Raw genomic sequence first — 27629 nt, 5'->3', positions numbered from 1 at the left:
GTAACCAGTCTATCACAGGGCTGACATGTAGAGACAGACAGGTAACCAGTCTATCACAGGACTGACATGTAGAGACAGACAGGTAACCAGTCTATCACAGGACTGACATGTAGAGACAGACAGGTAACCAGTCTATCACAGGGCTGACATGTAGAGACAGACAGGTAACCAGTCTATCACAGGACTGACATGTAGAGACAGACAACCATTCACACCCACATTTACACCTACGGGCAATTTAGAGTCATCAATCAACCTATCCCCATTCTGCATGTCCAGAACCTGGAGAGAACCCACGCTTACACGGGGAGAACATGCAAACTCCACACAGAAGGAACCCGAACCCTCTCCAGCTAGCAATCATTCCCTATATTAAAATTTGTGGACCAAATATGTAAAGTTTGTGTTTATCTCTCAATAATGCATCCCCTTGAAAGCATCCCATTATAAAATATACATTATATACATACACTCAAGCAGTGTTGGCAAAGTTGATCAAAATGTTATTATTTCATCATTAGAAAGGTAATTAGATTACTGAATTAATATTTCCTGTAATAACAAGTAAATACAAAATGTAATTATTTTCATTAGCCCATTCATTACTGTATTTTAACTACTCATCATTGCTCATTCAAAGGTCTCATTTCAAAATGGTGAGGAGGTATTTAGTGACCATTAGCTGATGTTAGCTTAGCACTGGTGTCCTCTGGCTCATCAACCAAAGATAAAGCTACCAAAGGCCAGTTGGCAGCTAAGAGGATATAACGTAAATAAATGCCTCCACATATCCCTATATGGAAAATGTGACATGAATGAAAATGGAGCAATACAATACACATTTTTGTATTTATTTACCGTATGTATGCATTTACTGCATCATAATAAAAATGTATGTTATATGTTGTTTAGCCCTTTGTTTTTAATAACTGAATGAATTGGTTTTTATTGTGACATAAATTTTGCCACAGATAACATCAGAGCAGAAAAAGGAATACGAAGAGTATTACAAAAGCTCAGATAGTAACATAAAATATAACTAATTTTGGTAACTATCTGAACTGTTACTGTTACAAATTAGTGTTTTGTTATGTGCTTTCTCACGTTTTCTCACGATCATTTGCACAAAGAAAGAAGAAGCTTTATAAATTGGCTGCTCAACGAGATGGCACGATGCATCCACACAATGTGCACTAAATGTCACAATTAGCATGCAACCTTGATCAGAAAGGGTTTGCAGGTTCTCCATCTTTTCAATCCACCTTCTATTGATCCATTTGAAGAAGGGCAGCCATTAAAGGAAAATAACGGTGGAAGAGAGAGGGGGGATTGTTTAAAAAAAAATAGGAGCGAAGCAGTGCTCACAGACCTGAAAAAAAGTGCTTTTCATCAGTCTTGCTGATGGCATGTTCCAGTCGTGGCTTTTTAACACCCATAAACGAGTGTGAACATTGACATTTGTAATAAATAGCATGAATAGAAAATTATAGTAATAATATTTGTTTCCAGTCCCAAATCCAATCTTTGTTAACGTCTACAAACAATATGTGAATGACGTCGGCAGCAGAGATGCAGTAATCACAATCAGAAAAACGTTATTGATCCCCAGGGGGACAGTTGATCTTACATAGAAGCATAAAGAAATATAAGAAAAATAGAAATACCATGAAGAATGTAAATAAAGGACTATTTTAAATTTAAATTATGTATGTAATGCAAGTAAATAACAAAATCACAAAACAAGGAATGAGAAATATGCAATTGTGTGCATTAAACACACACAACATACAACCAGAGAAGTGTGTAACACTGTAGAGCAAACATTTTGTAGGATTAAATGAGTTCCTTGAGAGAGACGGAGAGCCTATTTGTCTCCTTGTCCGAACAAGCCGAATCTACGTAGGAGATCGATACTGATACCTTTAGGCGTCTAACTGCTCCACTAATATATTATTGATGTTTGGGTCTCACTGGATTCAATTTGGGCTCAACACAGCAGTTCATCTTGATCCACACAGATGGGAGATGCAGGTGACAGAAGAATACAAGAATTCCCCTGGAAATGTGTACATGACGTCCATAAAGGTATTACGGGCTAAGGGGAATCTCGGCGTGAGTAATGAAGGAGGTTACAGAGTGTGACAGCCTTTAGTTTCATTTGTGTTTGCTTTGAGGTGTAGAGGCTGCTGGGTTGAGAACAGGAATGCTTATCCAGGGCCTTATGGGGAACTGGACTACTTATCACTTCCCAGTCTCTTCACCTTTGACCTCACTAACCTGGTTATTTAGGAGACGGCACATAAGGGATTTTCTCTGATGCTCCCTGAGCTGTCACTAATCACCACAAGTGCATTATGGTGATAAATAAAATAAGAAAAGTCAAATGACAATTATTGGTGCACTTGTTCATTAAGTGTAGTGTTCCTGACAAGAATCCCTGTGTGTTCATGTCAATAATGACTGTACTTTAACAGAAGCAAAGCAGACTATATATATCTACTGAAGTAGGCTCCATTTTCATGAGAAAACTTAATGTGGACCAAAGCCAAAACAGATTCAAATGTAACTGCATCATATGGATAGTGTGTAGAAAGCATGATCTACAAGCAAAACCTACCTTATTCCTGATTCAGGTAGAAAGCTGCTGTTAAATTAGAAAATGTCCTTACTCATCAATTCCTTTTTATTTTTGTTTTGTCAGCCCATCTGGACCTCCTCAATAAGACCATACTGTAACTCCTGTTTCTGCCCCTTTTACACTTGAATATGCTTACAGTTCAACACTTATTTACACCTCATTGTAGACTAGTGTTTTGAGGATGGGTAGGTTTTAGACTCTGCTTCAGTCCACACTGTGAGTGTTTCCTGCAAAAGGCACACCATAACTGATGGATTACCAATTGGAATTCATTAACTCCCATCGTTTCCCCATCTCTTTCTGCACCACTCTCAAGCTGCTGTAATTCCACTAATGGACTGCTTACCATCCAGGGCCACGTTTTCTGACAGTGACTGATGCGGCCTAATTGCTGAAAAAATAGAGAGCGGTTCCCTTCTGTTGCTAAATACGGCACAACTGTAGCTACATAGAGGTGAAGGAGCTCTCATAAGGGTTCCCGAGATGTGTTACACTGAAGCACAGCCTGTTGGGGGTCACAGGGGGAGCAATACTAAATGGTGAGTCTGCGCTGCACACTAGTGCTGAAGCAAGACTTTCCAATTCTCATGAACAAAATGAAAAGCCGTTATTTTGAAACACAGAAAGTTATATTTGTAACTTCATTTTCTTACCTTTAAGCATCTATAATCTATATTTTGTTTAATAATAGCAATGTATTAAGACAATGTGAACACAATGTGACACTGTGAGAGGGGTTATATCACCTGGATAAGATACACATGAAGGGTCTTTCAGCTCATTGGTTGGCTGTCCAGTCCCCAATTTTACTCTTTTGGTTCACTCTCGATGCTCTATAGCGTTGGTTTTGGCTGCAGCAGGCAGCTGTTTTTAGTGTTGCCATGTTGTTACTGTGTAACGGTCAGACAACAAAACCAGTACAGTACATTGTTCCCAGTATATTCACGTGGATGTGTTTACAGTGCAGTCAGAACAGATAACATTCACCAAGTGGTCAGAAAATAGTACTCCAGATTGATAAGGTTGCTCTGCAACTGCTGGATGTGTAAACTTGCAACTGCTATATTCACCATATGAAATTAAAGGTTGATGATATGTCAATGTTTGTGTCGACATCTTAATTCCACTGCCCCCAAGTGGCCAAAAAAGATGTAAGTTTACAGTTTATTGAGAATGCTGAGCTCGTCTGTATAGCCTTCAATTATACACAGTGAGCATGCAGAGCTGTGTGTGTGTGCGTGTGTGTGTGTGTGTGTGTGTGTGTGTGTGTGTGTGTGTGTGTGTGTGTGTGTGTGTGTGTGTGTGTATGTGTGTGTGCGTGTGTGTGTGTGTGTGTGTGTGTGTGCTGAGGGGCAGTTTGGAGCGTTGGCCAGCACTTCCATTAGCTCTGATTGAAATTGAGGCGGTGCAGATGAAATACATTCAGTTGAGGTTAAGGGTCCTCTTCTACATACACACACACACACACACACACACACACACACACACACACACACACACACACACACACAGATACAGGCCAATGGGTTGCAGGCCACAGCTCCACCAGATTGATAATGAATGATGAGAACCAGAAGAGAGAGGAACGGATGAAGAGAAGCACGAGAGAGGAGGCAGTATTTCAGTCACACTAAGCAAACGGCTGTCATTGCCGAATCCAGACGCCTCATCACTCTCTAAGCCATCAGTTACTGTGGTGTTTCTCCACCGCTGCTAATGAAATCAACATTGGCCTGCTGCATGCACACGTGTGTGTGTGTGTGTGTGTGTGTGTGTGTTGGGTTGTTTTATTGAAAGGGCCATGTATTAAAACCAGGCTGTCATTTCAGGGCTGCCTCACATAAGGCTGAGTGAATGTGTACATTAGCTGTCATGGTGACTGCACAACAGAGTAATGTACAGCACAGTGACAATGAAAAATAACATCTGATGGTCTTTAAAACAGTGTTTGCAATTCCTGCTACAGCTGGGCTATCCGTGTGCAAACCTCTATCCGCTTTCAAAATTGTCTAGCATCAAAAGGCTGTATGTTCAAGGCCTCTGAAATTGCCTGGTGTTTTGCAAATGACAGATCACCGTAGTTACCTATCTCCATACATGATAGAAAAGACCTACACAACTGTAAACTTAGAGATACAACAGCTCTTAGTTCAATGAGTGTACTTCTTCATTTGTGGTTAAAATTGCAAGTGAATTGCTCCCAGCAAAAACTGCAGATAGGGTCTGTTGTATTTTTGTTGTTAAATATATTAAGTTTAAAGTACAGTCTATGGTTTTTTGACTATGTTTAAGCTTGTCAAACACGGACTTGGGTTTGGTGAATCCATGCAATATGTTTTAGGGGTGCTGGGACTCAATTTAGGGTCCCCCCTAAAAACATGCTAGATATGCCTATGGCTGACAGTGTTAACTATTATACCAGTGATCCTGAAGACAGGCTTGTGAATGGAACATGAATTATACCATCGGATTAGGCCTGGTTGTGTTAATTGTGCAATGTCAAACTGAACGATTGAAATTAAACAAAATTGCATTTTTATGTGATTATTAGGCCACAAAGCTGGATCCAATGCTGTCCAACGTCAAACTTGTAATGCAATGCTGTATATGTTAGAAACATAACTGTCACCACTAAAAAAATTTTTTTAAAAAGCCATTAAACAGCAGAAAACTCCAGATACAGATAATCAGCAAAGTCAGGTTATCTTGCAAGAAAGGTGAACTTGTTTCAACTGAGGAAACAAATCTGTGAATCGACAACATCTTTACAGGATGTGCAGAGTGAGCTGTAAGCATGAAGAGGAGGGAGCTGAGTGGGGAGAGTGAAGAGGGGGAAGAGGAGGAAGGCGGTGGTAATCAAGGCTGAGCGCTAACTGCAGACGGATGCAGGTTGTGCCCCGTGGTCCTTGATGAAGTGCTGTTCTCCTGCTGAGCCACCAAACTGTTTAGACACAACACACTGACGGCCGATGGGCACGGAACCGAAAACTGCTGCTGCTCTTTCCTCCTCGTCACGTGTTCCCTCGCTTCTACTCCTCTACTCACAGTTGCCATTAAAAGTGTGACAATACTAATAAGAAACGGCTGATGGCTGACAACTCGCTCTATTGTTTCTGATTTTCAAGGCGGACCGGGGCGGCTTCTGCTTCAATAAGTTGGGACAACCTGAGGTTCAGAACATCACTGAGATCAAAGGTCAACTACGCAGTTTGGATTCTATCAGATCAGAGGCCAAGCTGACAGGATGCGACTGACATCATCAATAATAGAGGAGTATCGCGGTGAGGCCTCGATCGCTGCACATCGTACACATTGTATACACACAAACACAAAATCATTCCCCTTACACAAAAGAAATATGTCACCTGTTCTATTCCCATAAGCCTCTACTTTGTGTTTAGAGCTAATTAACATTAACACGCCAAACTAAGACAGTGGACATAAACTCAGATAGTCAACATTATACCATATCAGCATCTTAGCATTGTCACTGTGAGCGTGTTAGTGCGCTGACTTTAACCCTTTTAACAACAATTTACAAAATAAAACATGATTAATTTATGAATTATCTAAAAAAAAAAGTAGCGTTTATCTCACATTTACAGCTATGTTTGATTAACGATATTCAACCTCTGACAGATTACCTTCTCTAGAGATTCTGACACACCGACTTCATTAACTATTAACCTATTATGTAAAGAGCCAACACCATTGACAGCAGCTCAGAACACAATGAACCATTCTGTCGGCTTTCTGGAGTATAATCTTTGGGTATTTATTAGAAACCGCGCTCTCTCAGGCTCTGGAGTCAAAAGAACAATCTGAAAGATTCAATCCCCTCGTTAATACATTCAAATGTCAAAGCTATATGTTAGAATGTCAAACCTATTAATGGTACTGCCAGTCTGCGCAGGTAAAATGTCAGGAAGAAAACAAATGCGGTGCGCAACGAACAAAATAAGAGGCGGACCGGTATAAGTGCTGAGTCGTAACAATCTTATCTGAATGATTCATTCAAGCAAATGTAAAAAAAAAAAAAAAAGGCCATGGTGCTGAAGGCGTAATCTATGACTCCATCTTTCTTTGTGTGGGAAGGGGCCCGCTGAGAGGCTTCAATCACATGGTAGGGGGTCAGTGACATAACCAGCCCAACTCCAAAGTCACCTTTCACTGATTGGGCAGGAGGTGGAGTGCAGTGGAGTGGATGGAGGAGGAAAGGGGGAATGGACGCTGGACACGACCACCACTTCATCGTACCCCTCACTTTAACTACCTTGATTAATCTCAAGTGATGGCTGAGATCAACAAGATTTTAAAGGAGTCGTTTGCCATTTTGTTAAACACCCTCATTGGCTTTCATGCTAAGATTTGGATGAGAAGATCGACATCCCTCACATGACCATATGCTAAATATACAGCTCTCTTCAACTTTGTTTGATTCCTATCTCTTTCTCAGCAACACACTCTCGCCAGATCTGGCAACCAGCGTTCACAAATGCCCAAGCTAACTCATTTTTATAATGCCCAATATGGCTGCTATTTAAATGTTCGAAAAAGAAAACAGAAAAACATTATGCAAATATGGGCCGGTCTGCTTTTATCCATGTAGAGAATGTTCACGACATCGCCAAACGAGGTGAGGGGAAACAAGGCTTGACCATTCCACTGAGAGACGGATACCATTTCAAACCATTGGCAGAGCTTGTAAAGTAGCATATTTTCTTATAGAGAATATCTGGCTTGCTTAGCAAATGAAACAGCCCATAACCCCATACAACCACAATGTGTCAATTCTGCCTTGATGTTTGTATGAATTAAACAATTGAGATATAACTGATATACCAGGTTAATTGGGTGGATTTTGTTGCCTTTGGATAGAGCCAGGCTAGCTGTTTTCCTCTGTTCCTAATCTTTATGTTGTAAGCTTTATGTTTCAAGATTTTTGGGTGTTATAGCTGCTGTTTATAGCTGGGGGATTGTAAACAACTGCTGAGGCAAGCGTGAACATCCTCCATAACTTCGGAGCTGCCCATTCCATTTTTTTACGACCCGTATACCATTTTAACACATAAAGCTTACGTAAACAACAAGCAAAATATAGACAATCTTTCACAGTTTTGGACGTTGCATCACAGCTAAAGGTATCGATTTGATATCAGATAGCCATTAATTCATTATGAATTAAGAACATTACATGTACACTTCAAGTAAGATTCACAGGCAGGAAACAGATGTCATTTTTGTGAAAAATATATTCTTTTTTAAAGTTTTAAATAAATAAAGGCTTTTATATTAACAGTTTATGATGATTATCGACTTGACCATCGTCATATTTACCAAAACATGTCCATTTGCAAACGTGTTTCGTACGTTTGACTTCTTACAGTAGGAGGAGCCCTGAAGAGATGAGGAGAGACAGGCCATGAAGAGCATGTCGCTCACTCTTCATGTTAGTTTGAAATGTGGTTATTGTTGAGCTTAAACGAGTAGGAGAAAGCAAGAGAGAAAAAGATAGAAATAAAGAGGGAGAGAGAAGCATGAAAGAGTGTCTGTTGCTCCTCCTGATAGACCCAGCTAGGCTATTCATTACTCCCTGAACGCCAGCCAGTGTCAGTTATATTACTGCAAAGCTGTCCCTGACTGACGGCCACGAGTGGGGGGAGAAAAATTGCCGCAAAATGCTGCCCGATGCCCTGGGAGAAAACAAGGGAGGGGCTGTGATGGATGGGTGTGTTTGACCCAGGCGGAGCAGGAAGCAGAGATGGGACTGTTCCAGATGAGACAGGGAGTCGGCAGACCCCCTGCCCCTCTGCCCAGAGCACCCAAGCCTTGTCAGGATGAGAGGCATCTCGCTAAGCTGCCTCCGTCAGTGTTTCTATCACTCGTGTCAAAACAGACGCTCTCCATATTCAATAGATAAAGCTGAACCTCACGTGATGGGAATGCAGAGGCAGCTAGGCCATCCGTTGAGTTTGTGACGGGCCGGATGTCAGCATGAGGGCAGATATCCCCCCCCCCCCCCCCCCCCCCTCCCTATAGCAGTCCCAAAAACAACATGATCGTAGCCTCAGACAGCTTGGGGATGCTTTTATGCCCTATATGGCCTTGTTTAAGGTTTTCATCTACAGTACTGTCAAACTGTGCTGTCTCCACAACGCTTTCTAATCAAGGTCTCTGTGCTCTGTTCATTGCTGTGCTGCAGGCTTTTTCAATACTGCTCATCAAGAAACTTGTTTATCACGGCATGTGCTTGACGTCGTTAACTACATCTGATCCTGACTACTGTATTAATGAACAATTCACAGTTTTTTTTTATTAGTTTCAGCTCTATTTTCCATATCACTAAAGTAATATGAAATGTTTTTATGTGAGGAAGTCATTAAAATCCCCAAACCTGAGAATTAGGGTGTGAAAAGTTTGCTGTGTTTAATAAAAGGTGTGTATGTTATATTATCAAGAGGATCGTGTGTTTAGGATCTCCAGAAAGGTTGTGTACGTGTGTATCAGCTGACAAACTTGTGGATTGATAAAAGTGTGGATTGAACACATATTTGCACTATTTCGGTGCAATTTTTTATAAAACAATGTTTATTGTGTAAAAAATATGTTCATCATTAGCATACTGAAGGTAAAAAAATCATTGGCGTATACTTACGTAAACTCATTGGTCCTTTTATTTTGAATAAATGTAATGTAGCCTCCTTTCATGAATGCTTCCAAATGTCAGAATGCAATCAAATGTTACTCCTCTGCGTACTAAATCATATAAATCAGAGCATATTTAAGCTCCAGCCAATATTCCCCGAGGCTATGGGCCACAGTTTTCATTCAGCCCTCACTCTTATTGTAATCTGGTTTGGACGCTGTGACATAATTGTCCTCCAAACCAGCAGTTTAAAGGTCTTAATTCGACATTTTCCTCACTCACACTGGAGACATCAAGTCAGTGAGCTTAATGATATTTTTACCTCCAGGTAACACTGCAGGTGACGAGATATCACAATGCAACTATGAAAACATTTGGTGTCAGTTAAATTTTATTACATATGCTCATCATTTCCACATCCATCCATCCATCCATCCATTTTCTACCGCTTATCCTGTATTTAGGGTCACGGGGATCATTTCCACATAAAAAATTATATTTATATATATATATATATATATATATATATATATATATGCACACAATTCATAAGGGTACAATCTGCAAAAGACTGTATGTAGTCCTTGTAAGAACTACATCTACAAGATCAACCCGGATCAACCGTGGAAAGGATCCTGAATCCGTGACGTAAAGTATGCTGACGTCACGTGTTTGACGTTTGCGGAAGCTAGTCGTCGCTTTAGCCTTTTAACGCAGAACCATAACAGAGGGGATGTTTTCGTATTAAATCACCAACAAATCGGACATTATTTCAGATTTCGCTGTGACGCCGTCCGGTCGACTCGCCGGTTATCCCTCTGTGCTTCAGACGGGTGAGAAGTAGCTGAACTTCGGCTGAGATGGAGGTAAATGTTCAGTGTCTAGGAGTTAGCTTTAGCCAGTGCGGCACAAGTTAGTATGCACGAATAGCATCTTAAAGTTAGCTAATGATACGATGCTCTGTCGGTTGTTAGCGACGCTTGGTACTGTGAAACGGCGGTAAACACTAATTAACAGGTGTTACGCATTATGTCATGTAGCGAACTTCATTACAAACCTTGCTATTTAAGTTTAATACGTTGAATACGTTGCTAGGTAGAACGTGACATCACTCTGAAGCATTGACACTATTCTCCTGGTAGTCTTAAACCGGCATGTATTAACCATGTCGCCATGCAGTGGTTGCAACGCCTCCGACGTCCAGGGTTTTTGTGTAAATGTTGACGCAGGCAAAGGAGAACCTGTCCTAAAACACGGAATTTAAGTTAAACTGCTTATACGTGGTTCATAACGTTTAAGCCGAATTCAAAAGGGGCTCCCAAGAAAACACGAACGCTTTTAAAACAGGCTTTATCGACACTTTTTGCCGAAAGGTGGAGCAAAATAAATGTTTCTGCTTTTTCAAATGAAATACTGTGCTGAGTTTAAGGCTAAAGGGAACAGTCAAAAACCAATACAAATATACAGCGTTTTATAATGTTGTTTTTGCAATCTGCACCCTCAGATTTGTCATTTCTTCTATTTTGCTTTCGCTGCAACAGGACCATGGTGGTACAGCACCTGAGTCTGCGGCTCCATCGCCAGCAGGTTCAACCAAGTCAAAGGTACTGCACATATGCAAGCACTGTGTTGCTTAAAGAGGCGAACATAATCTGTGTTTGTGAAACATGATGTTGTTAGCTATGTTTTGGGGTAAATATGCATGCTTCTTTCTTTTCTTTATATTTTATTCTCAGCTGGACACACTGCCCAAAGATGACCTGATCAAGTTTGCTAAGAAGCAGATGGCTGTCATGCAGAAAATGAAGGGCAGATGTGCAGGTAGCTATAAATGAAATAAAAGCTTGCCTGGCTTTGTGGACCAATATTGTACATAAATGTGACGTTATTTTTCCTTTTCAGATTTGGAGAAAGAAGTTGAATCTCTCAAACAGCAATCCAAAAACAATAAAAGCAGTTCAGATGACTCCGCTCTGATACAGGTGTGTTTATACTTCAGCATTTAATCATGTGTCTTCTGTAAATATTCATCTGTCAACAAGTTGTGGTTAATTTCCTGCTGCATCACGGGAATCATCATGCGTGTGTTGTAATAGGAGCTGACTGAGAGGATGGATGCCTTACTGCTGGAGAAAGCAGAAACTCAGCAAAGCCTTTCAGTATCCCGTAAAGATCTAGAGAAGACTAAGCAGCGAGCCAAGGTGAAATACAACACAAATACTGCACAATGTGTAACACTGGTTAATGGGCTGGAGTTTCTCTGAGGACTGTGTGACAATTCTGCATATTTCTGTAAATCGTGCTTATAAAGAAACCAGATTATCATAACACACTTACTGTACATAACTGTTACTTTGTGCAGGATGAGTTATTGGTGCTACAAGGAGAGTTTGATCGTGTAATAGAAGATCACCAAAGACAGATCAAGACCCTCGAGAGCAGCATTGAGGAATCCAACAACAAACACCTAGAGGAAGTGGCTTTTTTCCAGAAATTACTGAAAGAACGAGAAAAAAGCGACAGGGAGAGTGAAAGAGAGAGGGAGCGCCTGACTGAACAAGCCAGTGCTAAAGAGAGCACTGAAGAGGCCCGTCTCTGCTTAGAAGCTCAGCTGGAAACCCTCCGAGCTGAACTTGAAGCGATCAAAGAGCAAAAGTCCCAGGAGATCATCCAGCTAGAGGAGAGCCACCAAAGGGAGTTGACGCAGACCCAGCAGGAGGTGGAGAACCTGAGGGAGGAGCTGGCTCAAAAGAGTCTGCAGCACGAGGAGGAGATGAGGGCTCTGGAGGAGGACTGTGAAATAGAGAGGGAGCGTCTCCTGTTGCTCCACGAAGAGCTGACCGAGCAGCTCGCTCTCAAAGGTAAGACAGCATTCTTTTACACAAAGAGTTCAGAACAGGAGCTAGATCCGTCACAGTGAAGGTACTGACTCTTTTTCCTAAAGGTGATGTTGTCTTCTGAGTAACCCATTCCAAGTGCTGAGAGCCTTTTTGTTGGCAAAGCAGAATTTGAGCCACAATTTAAGATTATTTTATTTTAGATTTTTCTTTTCTTTATTAATTGAGAATAAAAAATAATATAAAACAATAAATAAATAATAATAAACAACATTATAATTTTATATATATATATGTTTTTATAAATTATTGTTTATGCTTGCTAGATGGAAATTAAAATGACTCTTGCAACTAACATTAACATTATTTTTCCAGACAGCTTCCTACAGGATGTGCAGGAGGAAGATGAGGAGCCTGGCCGTGGTTCAGGGATCGCCAAAATGCTGGCGCTGTCTGCCTGCAGCCAGGGCGACTCCGGCCATGGTGATGGAGAGGAGACGGAGACCAGAAGACTGAGAGCAGCCATGGAAGAACATCAAGCCCAGAGCACCATGTTACAGGATGAGCTCACCCTGCTCAGTAATGTGAAGGGTCAGCTTGAGGCAGAGCTGGAGAGGGCCAAGGAGGAGTTTCAGATGGAGAGAGAAGAGCTGGAGTTCAAAATCAACGAACTGCAGATGAACCGGGACAGTGCCATAACCCTGGACCGTGACCAACAAGTCCAAGGAGACTTTCAGCAACAGAGAGACGCACACAAAGATGGATGTGAAACAGCAATCAGCGCTGGGGACCAAAACCCCGTGAATCCAGAGGAGCTGAGGGCCCAGTGTGAGGCCTTGACCAGAGAGAGAGACTCTGCCATGGCTGAGTGTCACCAAATGAGAGACATACTGCAAGGTGTGGAGACAGAACTGGGTGAGAAGACGACAAACTTTGTTCTTCAGTACAAAGCCATGAAGGAGCAGGGGGCAAATATTGTAGAGGAACTTCAAGATAAGATGGAACAACTTAGCCTGGAGAGGGACGGACTGTTGGTCGGCGTGAGAGAGGCTACAGAGGAGAAAAACACTCTGATGGAGAACCTACAAGACCTGAATCTGAAGCTTCAAAGTTCTGCAGGTGAGAACCAGAAACTCCAGTCATCTACAGAGGAACAAACAACTCTAGCCTGTGAGCTGAAGCTGTCGGTGGAGCAACTGACCAGGCAGAATGAGGAGATCCTCTCCCAACTACAGGCGAAGGAGAACATGACTCAAGACCTGAACGAGATGCTCAACACACTGACTGAAGAGCGAGGCAAAATACAGTCCCGGCTTCAGCGCAGTGAAGAGGAAATGCAAAAACTGAACAATGACAGAGCAAAACAAATTGAGAGGCTGCTTGAGGAGAAAGAGAAAGACGCATGTTTGCGTTTAGGGGAGAAGGAGGAGTTGAAACGGCTGAAAAAAGAGAGGGAGGATGAAGTGCAACATCTGAAACAGGAGAGGGAAAAGGTGGAGGCGAGCCTAAAAAAGGAGGTTGAGATAAGGCAGGAGACAATTTCTGCTTTAGAGCTGACAATCAAAGACTTCTCCACAGAAAAGGCCGACCTCCAGCAGAAATTGGAAGAGGCATCTTCTGGGCTTTCCAAAGCCGAAGAAACAAGGGAGCTTTTGGGCTCCAAGCTGGCGGCCCTGGAGGCTCAGCTAGAGCGGGAGACGTCTGAGAGGAATCACCTAGAGGCGAAGTTGAATTCACTGGCAGAGGATGCAGAGCGGGCCGACTCCACCAGCACAGCCCTGGAGGGAAATCAGTCCGAAGTACTAAGAACCTCCACAGAAGAAGTTGAGGAGCTCCGAGCACGCGTTGATGAGCTAGAAAAGGAGAGGGGGCTGATGAGGAGTAGTCTTGAGGAGGCTCAAGGGGTAATGGGATTAGAGGAGGTGGAAAAGGAGCTCCAGGCCCGTATCGCAGACCTGGAACAGGAGAGGAGCATGTTGAGAAACAACCTGGAGGAGGTGGTGAAAGATACCGAAGGGCTGCAGAAAGACCTGGAGGAAATGACGTCAGTCAACAAGAAGATTAATGAGGAGAACCAGAGACTGCAGGCTCACATCACTCTGATAACTCAAGAGAACGAGGAGAAGGAGGAAGGGGAAGGAGAGATGGAGAAAGTGAGAAGAGAGCTTCAAGACCAGCTGACGGAGAAAGATTCACTCATATCTCAGTTGAGGAGTGAGATTGCATCTCTGCAGGTGAGCAGGAGTAATGGGAATTTAACAGTTGGGGTTGTGATTAAAATCACTGACTATATTCTGCAAAATATTCAAAATTATTAATTGCGATGGATTGGGATGGTTTGCTTTAACTGCATAATCAGACAGGAATTAGGAGCCGCAATAATCAAACAGATGCAGTACTATTGTTTGTAACGGGGCTTTTTGTCATTCATCATAGGAAAATCGCCAAAATCAGAAATTTACATTTACAGATACATTAAGGGCATTTAACGCTTTTGTCCAAAGCGACTTACAATAAGTAAATTTGTCGAAAGAAAGAAAACACAACATATAATCATCAATAAAGCGAGAACGAAAAAGTAGAAACAAGTGTTACGTCCTCATCTGAGTAAAGTAGTAGCTGTTCAGCAAGGATACCTTAAGTACAACAATGCCATGATCAAAGTGCTGTAGGTAAGAACATAAGAAATATAGACATAGAAATTGTCCTTTTGCATGTAATTTAGCATGTAATATTACTAATACTTGCAGGTGACACATTTATCAAGATGAGGCTTTGATTATTTGTATTTATTTTTGACGAGCATCTTCCAGGCAGGCATGTGGAATTATTATTTACATATCATCTACTAAACTGCTGTCTCGATTTATTCAATTAATAATCTGTGCATTACTTGATGGATAAACGCAAAGATTCTTTTGAAATACTGCAGTTATCATCTGTCACCTGGAGGAGGGTTGGGCTTATCCACTCTACCTGGAGGGGAAAAAGCAAATGCATGCAAATTTAAAACCAAAACAATGCTTCCTTTACAGCAAAGATTAACCTCGATTATCTACTTCTTTTCTCTCTCAGGAGTCAGCTTCCTCTGATGAAAATGCAGCTGGTGAGAGCACAAAGAAAATAGGTATGGAGGAGATTTGACTAGATATAAGGTCCTTCAAAACATTTTTGTTTGCATAAAGTAATAGATTATACATTTCGAATGTTACTCAGAACTTGTAACTGCTGCTCTCCTCAGCTCTTCTGGAAAAGGAGCTCAAAGAAAAGGATGAGAAGATGAACAAAATCAAGGCCGTTGCCATAAAAGCAAAGAAGGAGCTGGAAATCAGTAAGAAAGAGGTGGGGCAAGCATGACATTTCTAAACTGTAAATGTTAGTTTGCTATCCTTCATTTAACATGAATGTGGCATGTATGTACATATTTCAACGTAAGCACACTAGATAAATATTTATATAGGTTATACATTTTACCCTGCTTTTACATGGCTGAATCAACATTTTATCTGATTTTTTTTTCTCAGGTTGCAGCTTTCAAGAAGGAAGTAGAATCACTGAAAGAAGAGAGGAAGAAAGTGAACAGCTCTGTGAAAGATATCATCCATGGTGCTGAAGGCTACAAGGTAAGTGACTGTAGGACAGGAAATTTAATTCTGTACTTGTATCAGTGACTTCTACAAAGATATTAATTCTAGTTGCTGCTGCCAGGTGAAGACATGCAGAACAATAACTATCCAGGAACAATTGGAAATGGCCTTGTTTTGGGGTGGATGCATTATTTTAATGAGCGATGTGTAATATGGCAGCTGGTAAAAGCCTTGTTATTTAACATTATATGGTGTAAGAATGGTATTTGTTTTTTCAATCGATGTAACAAATGATGATGATGAGCTGAAAAACAAATTGATCATTTTTAGGCTACATTTCATAATATAGCATGGATAAATATGTAAAGTAAACTATCATTTCTAGTGTTTGACATGGAAGGATAAAGACAACACAGCAACACAATCTTACACTTTGGTCTAAAAGTCCCGAAATGAAAGTGGCGGTTATGATCATTAAAGATCCAACCAACTTATATGTTGCTTATTGGCAAGTGGAAGCATGCTGGCTTTGAAGCAGACCTTTTTGCCTGATGTCCCTCCCAGAGGTCTGAAAGCAGCCCCCAGACTGCACTGTGCTTTACGACTGTGTCCCCATTAGAGGAGAAACCAGTCTGTTGTGTCAAATGAGAGTTTTTTGTCCCACCTCGAATGTAAACGCTGCTCATATCTTAGATGCAGTGTTTACCCTCACTTAGCCGCTCAACCGGCTCCCCGTAATTAATGAGTATATTTGTGTTTGTGTAGAATCTGCAGATAGATTACGACGGGCAGACAGAGCAACTGGATACGGAGAGAAGGAAGGTGGAGGAGGCCGAGAGACAGATTGCTGAGCTGACCAAACGACTCAGCAGTGCTGTCGCACAGGTAACGCAGATACACACTAAATCACACACGCCCACACATTACCAATAACAAATGCACAAACTGCTCTCACCCTCCAGTAAATCCGAGCGGTGCCACTTTGTCCAGCAATACGTCTCCCCAGTACTTCTCGTATAACTCAGTTTGCCATTTGATTTACAGTGAGTCATTTTAGCCAGCGACACTTTACCCAGCTATGCTTGACAGCCCGGCATCCACAAAAAGCCCGTCGGATGTGACCGGGTGAGCAAGGGGAGAAATGTTGTTTATATATACTCCTCTCCCCAAGCTCATAACTGTCTCTTTCCAATGAGAGAACAACAGGCAGGTAAATGGAGCGGAGTATAGCTTCCATCTGCTGTCTGCTAGCGCAACAACATTTTCTGAGACATAGCCTTTTTTCTTTTGTGCGTTCATGGGTCTCAGGGGGGGCCAGGCAGACTGAAAGCCAGTCAGGGATCTAAGTGTACGTCTGGACATCTCTGTTTACCAATCATAGTTGCAGTGTTTGGCTGACAGATGATGGGAGGTAGCTGCTGCTGCTGCTGCCGCTGCTGCTGCTGCTGCTGCTCAGTGTTCCTTACAGAGAAAGCCCTCAGAGCCTGCCGCTGTCAGATTTGCATGAATGACTTTCAAATGTGTTACGTGTGTTCATGCATTCGCCATTTTGAGGTGAAAACCTTGAATCTCAAATAAGTAAAACAGTATTATCCCTTTTCAGTGGGATTTTATAAGATACACTGAATAGAGTAAAATCACCAAAACCTCAAAGGTACAGGGTTGAAGTAGTTGACGTAAAGATTTTGTAGTGAACATGCTCATGTGACCTTTCAGCTCAATCAGAGAAACGAGAATTTTTCACTTGATTACTTGGAGGATGTGAGAGTCAAACCTTGTTTCATTTCACAAATAATCAGTGAATGCCATTTTTCTACTTTCTTATATTTTCTCTTTTTGAACTGTTTGTGCTTTTACAGACGGAGACACTTAAAGGTGAGAAGGAGGACCTGCTGGCCTGTATGGAGAGCACAAGGAACACCGTGAAGCAGCTGGAATTCCAAAACCTTGAGCTGCAAAGACAGTCGACCAGTCTGGACCGAGACCTGCTGACCGAGAGAGCTATGAAAGAACAGAAGATTAAGGTAATAATGACAGATGGATACTCTGTATTACTGTTCTGCACTTAGAGGGAACTTACAGTGGGTGAAGCTTTAGACAAACCTGGTTCAATTACTTTACAAATACTGACTGACTAAACCAGCCATATGGCTTAAACTGCTGTTACATTTATGAAGGTTCATGTAGTAATATGAAATATAGGCTATATCCATTCTGAAAACACTGTGTGCATGTGCGTGTGTGTTTGCTTCTGCAGGACTTGTCATCTGCCATGAAGGAGGTAGAAGAGTTGACAGCCCAGCTCCGCAAGCAGCAGCAACAGTCTCAGCAGACTGCCCAGGAGCTGGAGCAGCTACGCAAGGTACACACACACACACACACACACACACACACACACACACACACACAGCTTCTCAGACGTTCGTGTCTCCGAGGGCCTCTCCAGTTAAGCGACTGGACTGGTGATGGCTGGCCTGCAGCAGCACCTCTCAGATTGAAAGAGAGCAATTCTAGCCCGTAGCACCGGAGCTGCTGTTATTTTTCCATTAGTGGAGATCCACATAGAACAGCAGTACACGTGGTAACTGCCAGGAGGTCTGGCTTCATGTCATGTGTCCACATTGTTAGTACAGCCCAACAAACACAGGATTTTTGAGGTTGATACCGATTAAGTGTTTTAAAAAAATATAGAATATGTTGGGTGCTATACATTTATGGGCAAAAATCCCATAAAGTTTCTTATTAAAATATAGCGATAAAGATACACTTATACAGTGAAGTGTGTTTAAGGGGAACATTATTATTAAAGGTGATAATAATAACCGTAAATATACAAAAAACGATACATTTTTACCTTCAACTCAAATTAAATGATGCAACAAAACTACAGTATATAACTCTTTCAATTAAGAAGGATGAGGGTCAAATATCCATAAAAATATAGATGTCACACATAAAGGAATCTCTTGAAAAATATATTGCAATGTTATGATATCCATATCTTTTATTTTCAAATATCTTTATTAAGTAGGAGAACTGCTCAACAATTTTTGTCTCTGTAAATTATTACTTTTAAGTGTAAAACGGTCAAGATGAGGTTTTAGCTTTGATCCCTCTAATGATGTAGTATGTCGGATCTGCCCTTAGGAGGCGCAGCAGAGCTCTTTGCTGGACATGGAGATGGCCGACTATGAACGTCTCGTGAAAGAACTCAACACCAAACTCGTTGATAAAGACGAGCGTGCTGGAGAGTTAAATGCCCAGATAAATGAACTGACCCAGAAGGAGGACACACTCAAACAGGAAATTGGTATGTATGAGCCATTTACATTTACACTCGCATAGATAATAATAATACTTCTACAAAGGCTCCAGCCCCCTGGTGATTCAAGGATAAACAGGTCGAGCTGAAGTATGGATGTATAATTATTTCAAATGGCATGAAAATAAAAACAGGGCAGCACGGTGGTGTAGTTGTTAGCACTGACCTGGGTTCTCTCCGAGTACTCCAGCTTCCTCTCATAGTCCAATACACCATAATGAATGGATGGTAATAAAAACATACCAGCTGTGCTCACAGTGTTGTTGGTTCACAGCATCATTTCACAGACTTGGTATTTGAAGATCAGACCTAAGCAACCTGCATGTTATTCACCAATTCTAGAATATGTCATCAAACAAACGGCGTTATCCCATTATATTGGAGATGGCTGAAGCTGACCTGCTGAAATATATATATATTTTTTTTTATAAAAGAACGCACAATGTTCTCCAAGTCCTTATATATTGACAAAGTAGCATTTACTGCAGGGCTGATGTTTGTTTCCTGTTGCTCTGCTGTTACACTGTGTATTAAAGCTAATTACTGAAACCTGAGAGTTTGTATATCACCTGAACTATTTTTATTTGTGTGCATGTGTGTGTGTTTGTATTTGTGTCTCCAGACGCTTTGAAGTCCCAGCTGGATCAGGGGGAGGAGAAGACTTCCAAGATGAAACAGCTGCTGGTGAAGACCAAGAAGGACTTGGCTGATACAAAGATGCAGGTGTGTGTGTGTGTGTGTGTGTGTGTGTCATGATGTGGGGACATCAACCTGTTTGAACCTAAATGGGGACAGTAGCATGTTCCCATCACATAAATCATTACATTTTAGACTTGATTTAATGTTAGGCTAAGATCAATGCAAGCCAGTGTAAAGACCAAAAGTGTGTGTGTGTCTTGCAGGATGTCCTGTTACTGTGTGTAACATTGCTTCCTGATGAATGTAAATGGTGTTGTGCAACCATGCGTGGACATGATCGCGGGGTTGGCCTTGAAGATGTTGGGAATAGTTAATCATTTGTGTGTGTTTTCTTAAATGGGTGTGTGCATTTAAATTGGTTTGTGTGCGTGTGTGTGTGCGTGTGTGTGTGCAGGAAAACTCCCTCATGATGCTGCAGGCGTCTCTGAAAGGAGAGCTGGAGGCTAACCAACAGCAGCTTGAAAACTCCAAGGTAACACAGGCAGCACTTTCTAGCAAAACTTCCTTATATAACATTTCATTCCTAATAAAGTCTCATATTAAAGTGTATGTCTGTTTGTGCATTGAGATCGAGGTGTGCGAGGTCACGGCCGAGCGCCATCGTCTGCAGGAGCAGCTGAGGTCTGCGTTGGAACAGCAACAGAGAACCAGCAGCTCCCTGCAGCAACGCATCAACAGCCTGCAGCAGGAGAAAGACACTGCTCAGGTACACACACACACACACACACACACACACACACACACACACACACACACACACACACAGGGTTCAACTGACCCTCCTCCATCCTCACTGTACGGCAATCACTACTACTACTCAGTGTGAAGGCCACATTTCCTTCCATATTTCCTGGCCTTTCCTCGTGTCATTATTGAGTCACTCAACATTACTGTGTCAGATATTCATCAGGCTTAAACCACCTGTTATTTGCATGCGGGTTGGTGCATGAATATCACTATGTGGGGGGCATGGTGGGAAAGATGACAAATGTACAAGACTGTGAAAGAGTAAAGGAAGTTCGGCGGAGTCGTCAATCTTATTAGAGACAGCAGTTTTAATAATACATGCATTTGCACAAAAGCATTAGAGAGACGGACACGGTGTTTTCATGTTAACATTTAAAATGAACGACCAGTTGGAAACATTCTACAGTAGTTTTCTCAACCAGTGAAAAACACATAAGTGCTTAGGTCTGAAATGAAACCCATGGCCATAAAAATGAGTTAAACTTCCAACAATAGAGATGATGACCACAAATCTTCTAATCTGTTACATTCTTTCAAACTATATGGCGGTTTTATTTCCTCATTGGAGTGAGCATACACATTTGTAGAATCTACAGTAAATGTGTGCTGTGTTATTTACTGTAAATGTCTGGTTAATCTTTGTGCTGATTCCAGGCTGAGCTCATGGCAACAGCTGGCGAGTTTGAGGGTTATAAGGTGCGAGTCCATAATGTGCTTAAGCAGCAGAAGAGTAAAACCACTTCCCAGAGTGAAGGAGACTCCAGCAAATTAGAGAGGTAAGGATGACACCGGGTACAAAGACTAGCTACTCAATGGGCCATTTTATAGTGAACACTTATTAGTAGTAAATGTCAGTCAACACTGTAAGGGATATGAATATAATGAATATGTGGGGTGTCTGGCAGGGAGCAGTTGTCCTCTCAGCTGGAACAGCTGAGGTCCAGGCTGGCAGAGAGCCAGCAGAGCCTCCAGAGCAGCACAGCTGAGCTGCAGCAGCTCCAGACTGAACACGACACTCTGCTGGAGAGACACAACAAAATCCTCCAGGAAACTGTCAGCAAGGAGGCCGAGCTCCGTGAAAGGTGAGCTGGCTCGACCCCCCCCCCCCTGTCGAATTAGTCACACTAACATTGTATGTTTTCTCACGCCTATATGCCTCCTAACATAGTGCTTTCCTGTCATACGGCATCCTCTATTAAATGAGAAGTGTAAATCCCTCATTCCGTCACTTTGTCTCCACCTTCAGGCTAATGTCGGTGCAGTCGGAGAATGTGGCTCTAAGGACGGATCTGTCCCAGGTTCAGGCTGACCTGTCCTCCCAGGTCGAGGCCCAGCGCCAGACCTACAGGGAGCAGCTGAGGAGGCTGCAGGATGACCACCGGGCCACTGTGGAGACCCTGCAGAGCCAGCTTACCCGTGTCGAGGAGCAACTCTTCTACCTGCAGAGCCAGAACAGTAAGAATGGAGGCAAATGAAAAGAGTTGACCCATTTAAATGAACCAGGCAATGAGTTAACAAATAGATCTGTTATATTACGAAGCAGATCCAGAAACTGCTCAGATAGACAGCAGTGAGCTCAACGGGTATGAAGAGATCCATCAAAGCATTGGCAGGTGTTACGAGTGTTGAAGTCAAGTCAATCTTGTTTACTTTGCTTCTCTGCGAGAGGAATGATGGGAGAGGGAACAGAGGAAGGGGCATGTCGCTGTGTTTATCAGTGGAGCAGCGCTGGAAGCTCATTCATCACCTCCTACACAGCTGCCCTCTGCAGTCAAAACAGCAAATACACACATAGTAATGACTAGGACAGGAAAGTGTGTGTGTGTGTGCATGCGTGCATGTGCGTGTGTCACTCCGGCATGGCCAGGTGTTGGCATGGCTCCTCGGCTGTGTTCCCGCCTCTCAGTGTGGCAAACAGCTCATCGTGGCATCTGGAGAGACTTCATTAGCGGCTCACACAAGCACACCAGGATTAGCCCGCTATATGGGACCAAAATCATATTTGAGCCTTTAACCACTATATTTGGATTTAATGGCAGTTAAAATGCTGAAGGGTGCAACACCAGTGTGTTGGCTGAGCCTATTAGTCATAAAACTGCTGGCCACTGGACCATTTTTTACCAGCCTCAAATATATTTTTTTTATGAATCACAAACCGTAAAATTGATCAATGCTCCTTGTCATGTTTTGTCCCCTTTACTCTTTAATCTAAACCATCAATCAGTACACAAACACAAACTACAGATACTTATTCCAGAAACAGCCATTTGAAAGTTATTCTACTATGAATCCCCGACTCATAGCTTTCTTTTACCACTACAGCTTAATTTAACTTGAGCCGGTCCTCCTGAGAGTTGAGCATGCAACAGATTGGATTGATTATGTCAGTGAAGAGGCAGGAGAAGGAGAAGAAGTAGCCACATCAAGCAGATATGGCATTAAAAGCTAAAGATGGGGTTTTTTTGGTCACTTTTTCCCACACTTGTGTATTTGGTACAGCGAGCTCTCAAGTTTACAGTTCCAGACACCATCAGTGTACTTTTTTGTTTTTCTTAACCCTGATCAGACTACAGAATCTGGTCAAACTTGAATGCAAACAAACATCTTATGTACGCATGTAGCAGGACTTCAGTGTCGCTCTTCTCACTCAGCTGCATGTGGAGAGGAGGCACGGTAGCAGACTGGAGGTGTAAAGATGAGGGAATTGGTTTTGTGACTGGTCTTTTGGTTCAGGTCCATAAATCCTAATCTTCTCTTTTGTCCACCCACTCTCACATCTTTCCCTTGCTGATAAACTGGTTGACACCCAACGTGTCCTTGTTCCTGCAACCTATCCTTAACCAAATATAATTTTATGATGAAATGTATTTATTTTATGTCTTTTGTTTAACGGCATTCTCTGCTTTTTAATATGCTTTTATTTACCTGTTAAACAATGAATAACAATGTTTTCTTCTACCAACCTTTACACTCTTTCAGATCCAATGGCAGTCCAGTCTGGCCGTAAGCCCCTGGCGTCAGACCCCCAGCGCAGAAACACAGATCAGAACCAGGCAGGGCTGGGACTAATGGCCCTAAGTGACCTCCAGTCTATGGCCAGGGAGGAGGGTGAGGGCATGGAGACCACTGAAACTGAGTGCTCTTCCCCTGCTCTTACACCCCTGCCCTCTCTGGAGCAGCTTCTTATGTCCCCGGACCCCAAACAAGGTGTTTGAAAAAAAGAAGTTCACCTTGTAACACTTATAAAAAATGTTTTTTTATAAAAGCTTCTCAAACCACGATCTTTAACATATGTATGTGTCTCCTGTTTGGTCTCTAGAGCCTTTTGTGTGGACGGTGGAGCCCACCAAAGAAGAGCTCAGTCTAAAGCTGAGCACAGCCACGCGCAGTATGGAGCATATGAACAGCCTCCTGCATGAAACTGAGGCCACCAATGCTGTTCTCATGGAGCAGATCACTGTATGTATAACAAGTACACACGCATACATTCAGAAAAGGCCATTAATCAGTTTAATTTCAAGGCATATTCATTCAAACCGTTCCATTATTTGAATAATTACATTTCAAATAACTTCTTGTTAATTCCAACTCATTTTAAAGATGAAATAATCAAGTCAATTTCATTGATATAGTGCAATATCAATAGGTTGTCATAAGGGGCTTTACAATCTATCAGTGCACCCTCTAAGGAAAAAAAACCTCAACCGGGGAAAAATAATGGAAGAAACCTCAGAACTGTGCAGACAGACAGGCAATAGATGACTTGCGTACAGAATAAGCAACATAGACAACAATACATATGACAGAAAGGATGCATATAATGTGAACACGTGTGAAAAGATGCATCCAGGATATCAAGCAGCTTCCAGGTGTCGCCAAACAGATGGCTCCTGAGCCACACAACCTCCTCTCCACCACAGGCTACTAATACTTTTACATGTATCTCACCATTCTGTAAATGAGTCCACATGTGATCTCATACATTTTATTTGATTGAAGAGAGAAAATCGAACAGAAACTGACATCTTTGTTTGGCGGCCACGTGTTCTATTTGTGGATGGTGTCCAAACAGTTTTGTCCAAACAAAGGTGTATTCAACAAAACTTAAACTGGCCGGTAAGCTCCAACAGTGATATCAAACAGCCTAGCATTGTTCACGGTACCATCTTTGTCAAGAAGAAAGTAGAACTTGTGCCCTTTGACCCTGAGGGGGATGAATGAGGGGGACTCGTGTCTGTGAGCATGACAGGCTACCTGGGACAGTGGGACCGTTATTCTCCGGCCTCGGCCTAGTCCCAAAGGTGACTGCGTGGACACCGTCACCATCCTCCCTCCTTGGTGTAAAACCACATGGCTGACAGAGCGCCTGCAAAACAGGACCCCGAGCCCGACCATCCCTGCTGCTATTGCCAGGCATCCCAGCGTGAAGCCGTACCTCCAGGTGTTTGACCCCAGGTTCATGTCAAAACTCCACATCCCAGCCAGTCCGGTGGCGCTGGGTGCCTTGGCTTTCACTTTCTCTGTAGCGCCCCTTGTGTCTCTGAGTCCAGTGTACGCGAAGTGGCCCAAGTACGTCCAGAAGAGAAACTGGCCGCCGCAGAAGACCGAAAGGAGCCGGAAGAAGCGGGTCCTGTCGTGCTCGAACAGGACGACGTCTCTGGAGGGCTGGACGGAGGTACAGAGGCGGCGGCGGCTTGTGTCTACGAACACTCTGCCGCACAGACCCGCGACACACACAAGCCGGCTAACCGTGGAGGACATGGTCGGTGACGTCTGTGTGGACGCGTTTCCAAACAGTCTGACTTTTTGCGGAATATTAACGATTCGAAACTGTTTGGAGTAACACTGCAGTGCGCCGCATAGCAGCCGCTCTAACCCCATTTCCACGACGACAGCTGGCTTTAATCTCCACAAACCTATTTTACCACAGAACTACGACAGTTTATGTTCAAGAATAGTTATCAAAACTCTCGTTTCAAAGCGTATCGCCCAACACATTAGACCGCATCAGCTCAGAGGGCGCCGCCATACTTGTTTTGTGTGACGTAAGATCAGGTACGGAAAGTAGCGGGGACCAAACTCATTTTCCGCAAACGAATTAATCTGTAAAACCAGCACAACCTACACGAACATTTTCTCAATATTCTTATGAATTTTCATCTTATTTTGTAATTAAATAATAAGATAGCACTTTGTATTAAGACAAATGTGTGTTTGTTAATGATGTTAAATGCAGGGACCAATGCTTAGGGTTTAAAAAAGATGTTTTAACATTGCATCATATGTTCTACCTGCCAGTTGTTGAAGAGTGAAGTACGTCGTCTAGAACGAAACCAGGAGAGGGAGAAGAGTGTGGCCAACCTGGAGTATCTGAAGAACGTCCTGCTGCAGTTCATCTTCCTGCAGTCTGGCAGCGAGAGACAAGCGCTTCTGCCTGTCATTCACACGATGCTGCAGCTCAGTCCAGAGGAGAAAAGCAAACTGGCTGCCATTGCACAAGGTATGTACTAGGTGAACCCGCATAAACGCACCCAATTTCACTATATATTATCTGGTTATCATGATTTTGCACACACACACACACCTCATGTGCTATTCTTACACAAAGTGATTTATTTTCACTTTTCTCTCCAGGTTATTCAAGTGTCACAGGATGTACTGCCACTAATGTCTCTGCATATTCTGACCAGGTTTTCTTTAATTTCCTTTGTGCAGGTGAGGAAGAGGGGTCTGGGTCTCGGAGCTCAGGCTGGAGCTCCTATCTTCACAGCTGGTCAGGGATCAAATAGACTTGATGCTCAACCAACCCAAAACAATAGGAGCACAGCGATGAGATGTTACTGAGCTTTTTTTTTTCTGTGAAAATCTGTATGAAGTGGTGATGTTGTACATTCAAAGTAGTGGGAGAGTAATTGGGGCATTTACAAAAATTGGGGCGCACCATATAAGGGACCAAGGAATGAACCGGGAAAAGAATGAGGAAATGTGTGGTAGATATTAAATGAACGGGAAATGAAGGTTACGCTTCCTTGAAGTGGAGCTCATAGGCATCATTAGCACTACTAAAAACATTGTTTATTTTATATGATGTGCACAAATTGTTAGGAGGAATTGATCAAGGGACAACTATAGTCAATAGCATGATATTACTTGAATATCATTTTCAGTTGTTTGGATACAGTTGTTTAGATTTTACTTGTACTTTTATCGGGCTTGTACCGTACACTGCACATTTCTTGGTTATACATCCCAGTAAACTTTTTTTTTTACTAGTTGTAGCCTGGAAGGTAAAAGAAATACATTAAGAAATCTAAAATGTAACATGTTTTGGAAACCAATCAGCAGCAGTGAAGTTAAGTGTGATCTATTCAATGGGCTAAATCGTGCTTAACCATTAGTATGGTCCTTGTCCGTGCAAAGGTATAAATGAGTGCATGTCCACGTTCTCAGGTTCACCTGACCAACATGACTGATCATTATAACAGCATATTTATACATCTACTGTTTTTTTGTTTTTTATCATTTCACTAATATCTGACTTTCTTGAAATCAGGAGCAATTACAAAATTCAGCCTTGAGTTTTGACTTATCATATCCTGTAGTGATGGTCGGTTTGTGATTTTGTTCTGATTACTGTGTGATTTGTTGTTACTGTTGTTATTTAATGCCAAATTGTGATTTCACCGGCTCAGTGTATTTTCAGGAATACTTTCTGGTTTTGTGCTGCTGTAATCACTGAACGTGAAAGATTTGTTGCAACCTCTTCATCTGCACCGCTGTCTTGTTGAAGGACGTTCCCCATGACGGCAAGCACATCAAGTGTCCTTGAGCAAGACTCCCTGTCAGACCCATGGGTGCTGCTTTTCACAGTGTCTGACCATGACCTCTGACCTCCCTGTGGCAGTGGGGAAGAGAGAAAGAAAAGATGATTCTGCACAGAAATCCTGTTTCCTGTAAAACACACATCCACCCTTATCTCCACCTATATTTCATTTGACTACCAACGATGAAGATAACTGGCCTTTTTTTTTCTGATTTTCTCATTCCAGTGGCAGCTTTGGTGTGTGTGTGTGATTCCTTCAGCATAAGTGAATGTATTTTATCCAAGCCTTTTTTTTAATGATGGTTAACGTCAGCAGGAGCTATGAGAGAT

At 42.3% G+C, this 27629-nt stretch overlaps 2 protein-coding genes across 2 annotated transcripts; one reads left to right on the top strand and one right to left on the bottom strand.

Annotated features, from left to right (window-relative positions):
- Positions 1 to 9977: 9977 nt before the first annotated feature.
- Positions 9978 to 26330, top strand: gcc2 (GRIP and coiled-coil domain containing 2). Its single transcript, XM_084023635.1, has 24 exons — positions 9978 to 10150; positions 10826 to 10888; positions 11021 to 11105; positions 11187 to 11266; positions 11381 to 11485; positions 11647 to 12145; positions 12497 to 14355; positions 15197 to 15248; positions 15363 to 15463; positions 15646 to 15744; positions 16474 to 16593; positions 17568 to 17732; positions 17966 to 18070; positions 18856 to 19018; positions 19653 to 19753; positions 20124 to 20201; positions 20298 to 20435; positions 21131 to 21252; positions 21382 to 21558; positions 21723 to 21931; positions 23456 to 23683; positions 23796 to 23935; positions 25775 to 25976; positions 26192 to 26330. The coding sequence occupies exons 1-24, from the start codon at positions 10145 to 10147 to the stop codon at positions 26263 to 26265; spliced, it is 4971 nt and encodes a 1656-aa protein (XP_083879761.1). The 5' UTR covers positions 9978 to 10144; the 3' UTR covers positions 26266 to 26330.
- Positions 23966 to 25643, bottom strand: tmem223 (transmembrane protein 223). The gene has a single exon (XM_084023641.1). The coding sequence runs from the start codon at positions 25355 to 25357 to the stop codon at positions 24581 to 24583; it is 777 nt and encodes a 258-aa protein (XP_083879767.1). The 5' UTR covers positions 25358 to 25643; the 3' UTR covers positions 23966 to 24580.
- Positions 26331 to 27629: the final 1299 nt, after the last annotated feature.

This window comes from Eutrigla gurnardus, assembly GCF_963514095.1.
Source record: "Eutrigla gurnardus genome assembly, chromosome: 12".
NCBI lineage: Eukaryota > Metazoa > Chordata > Actinopteri > Perciformes > Triglidae > Eutrigla > Eutrigla gurnardus.
The sequence above is the reverse complement of the archived record's forward strand: the minus strand, read 5'-3'. Positions and strand labels throughout refer to the sequence as shown.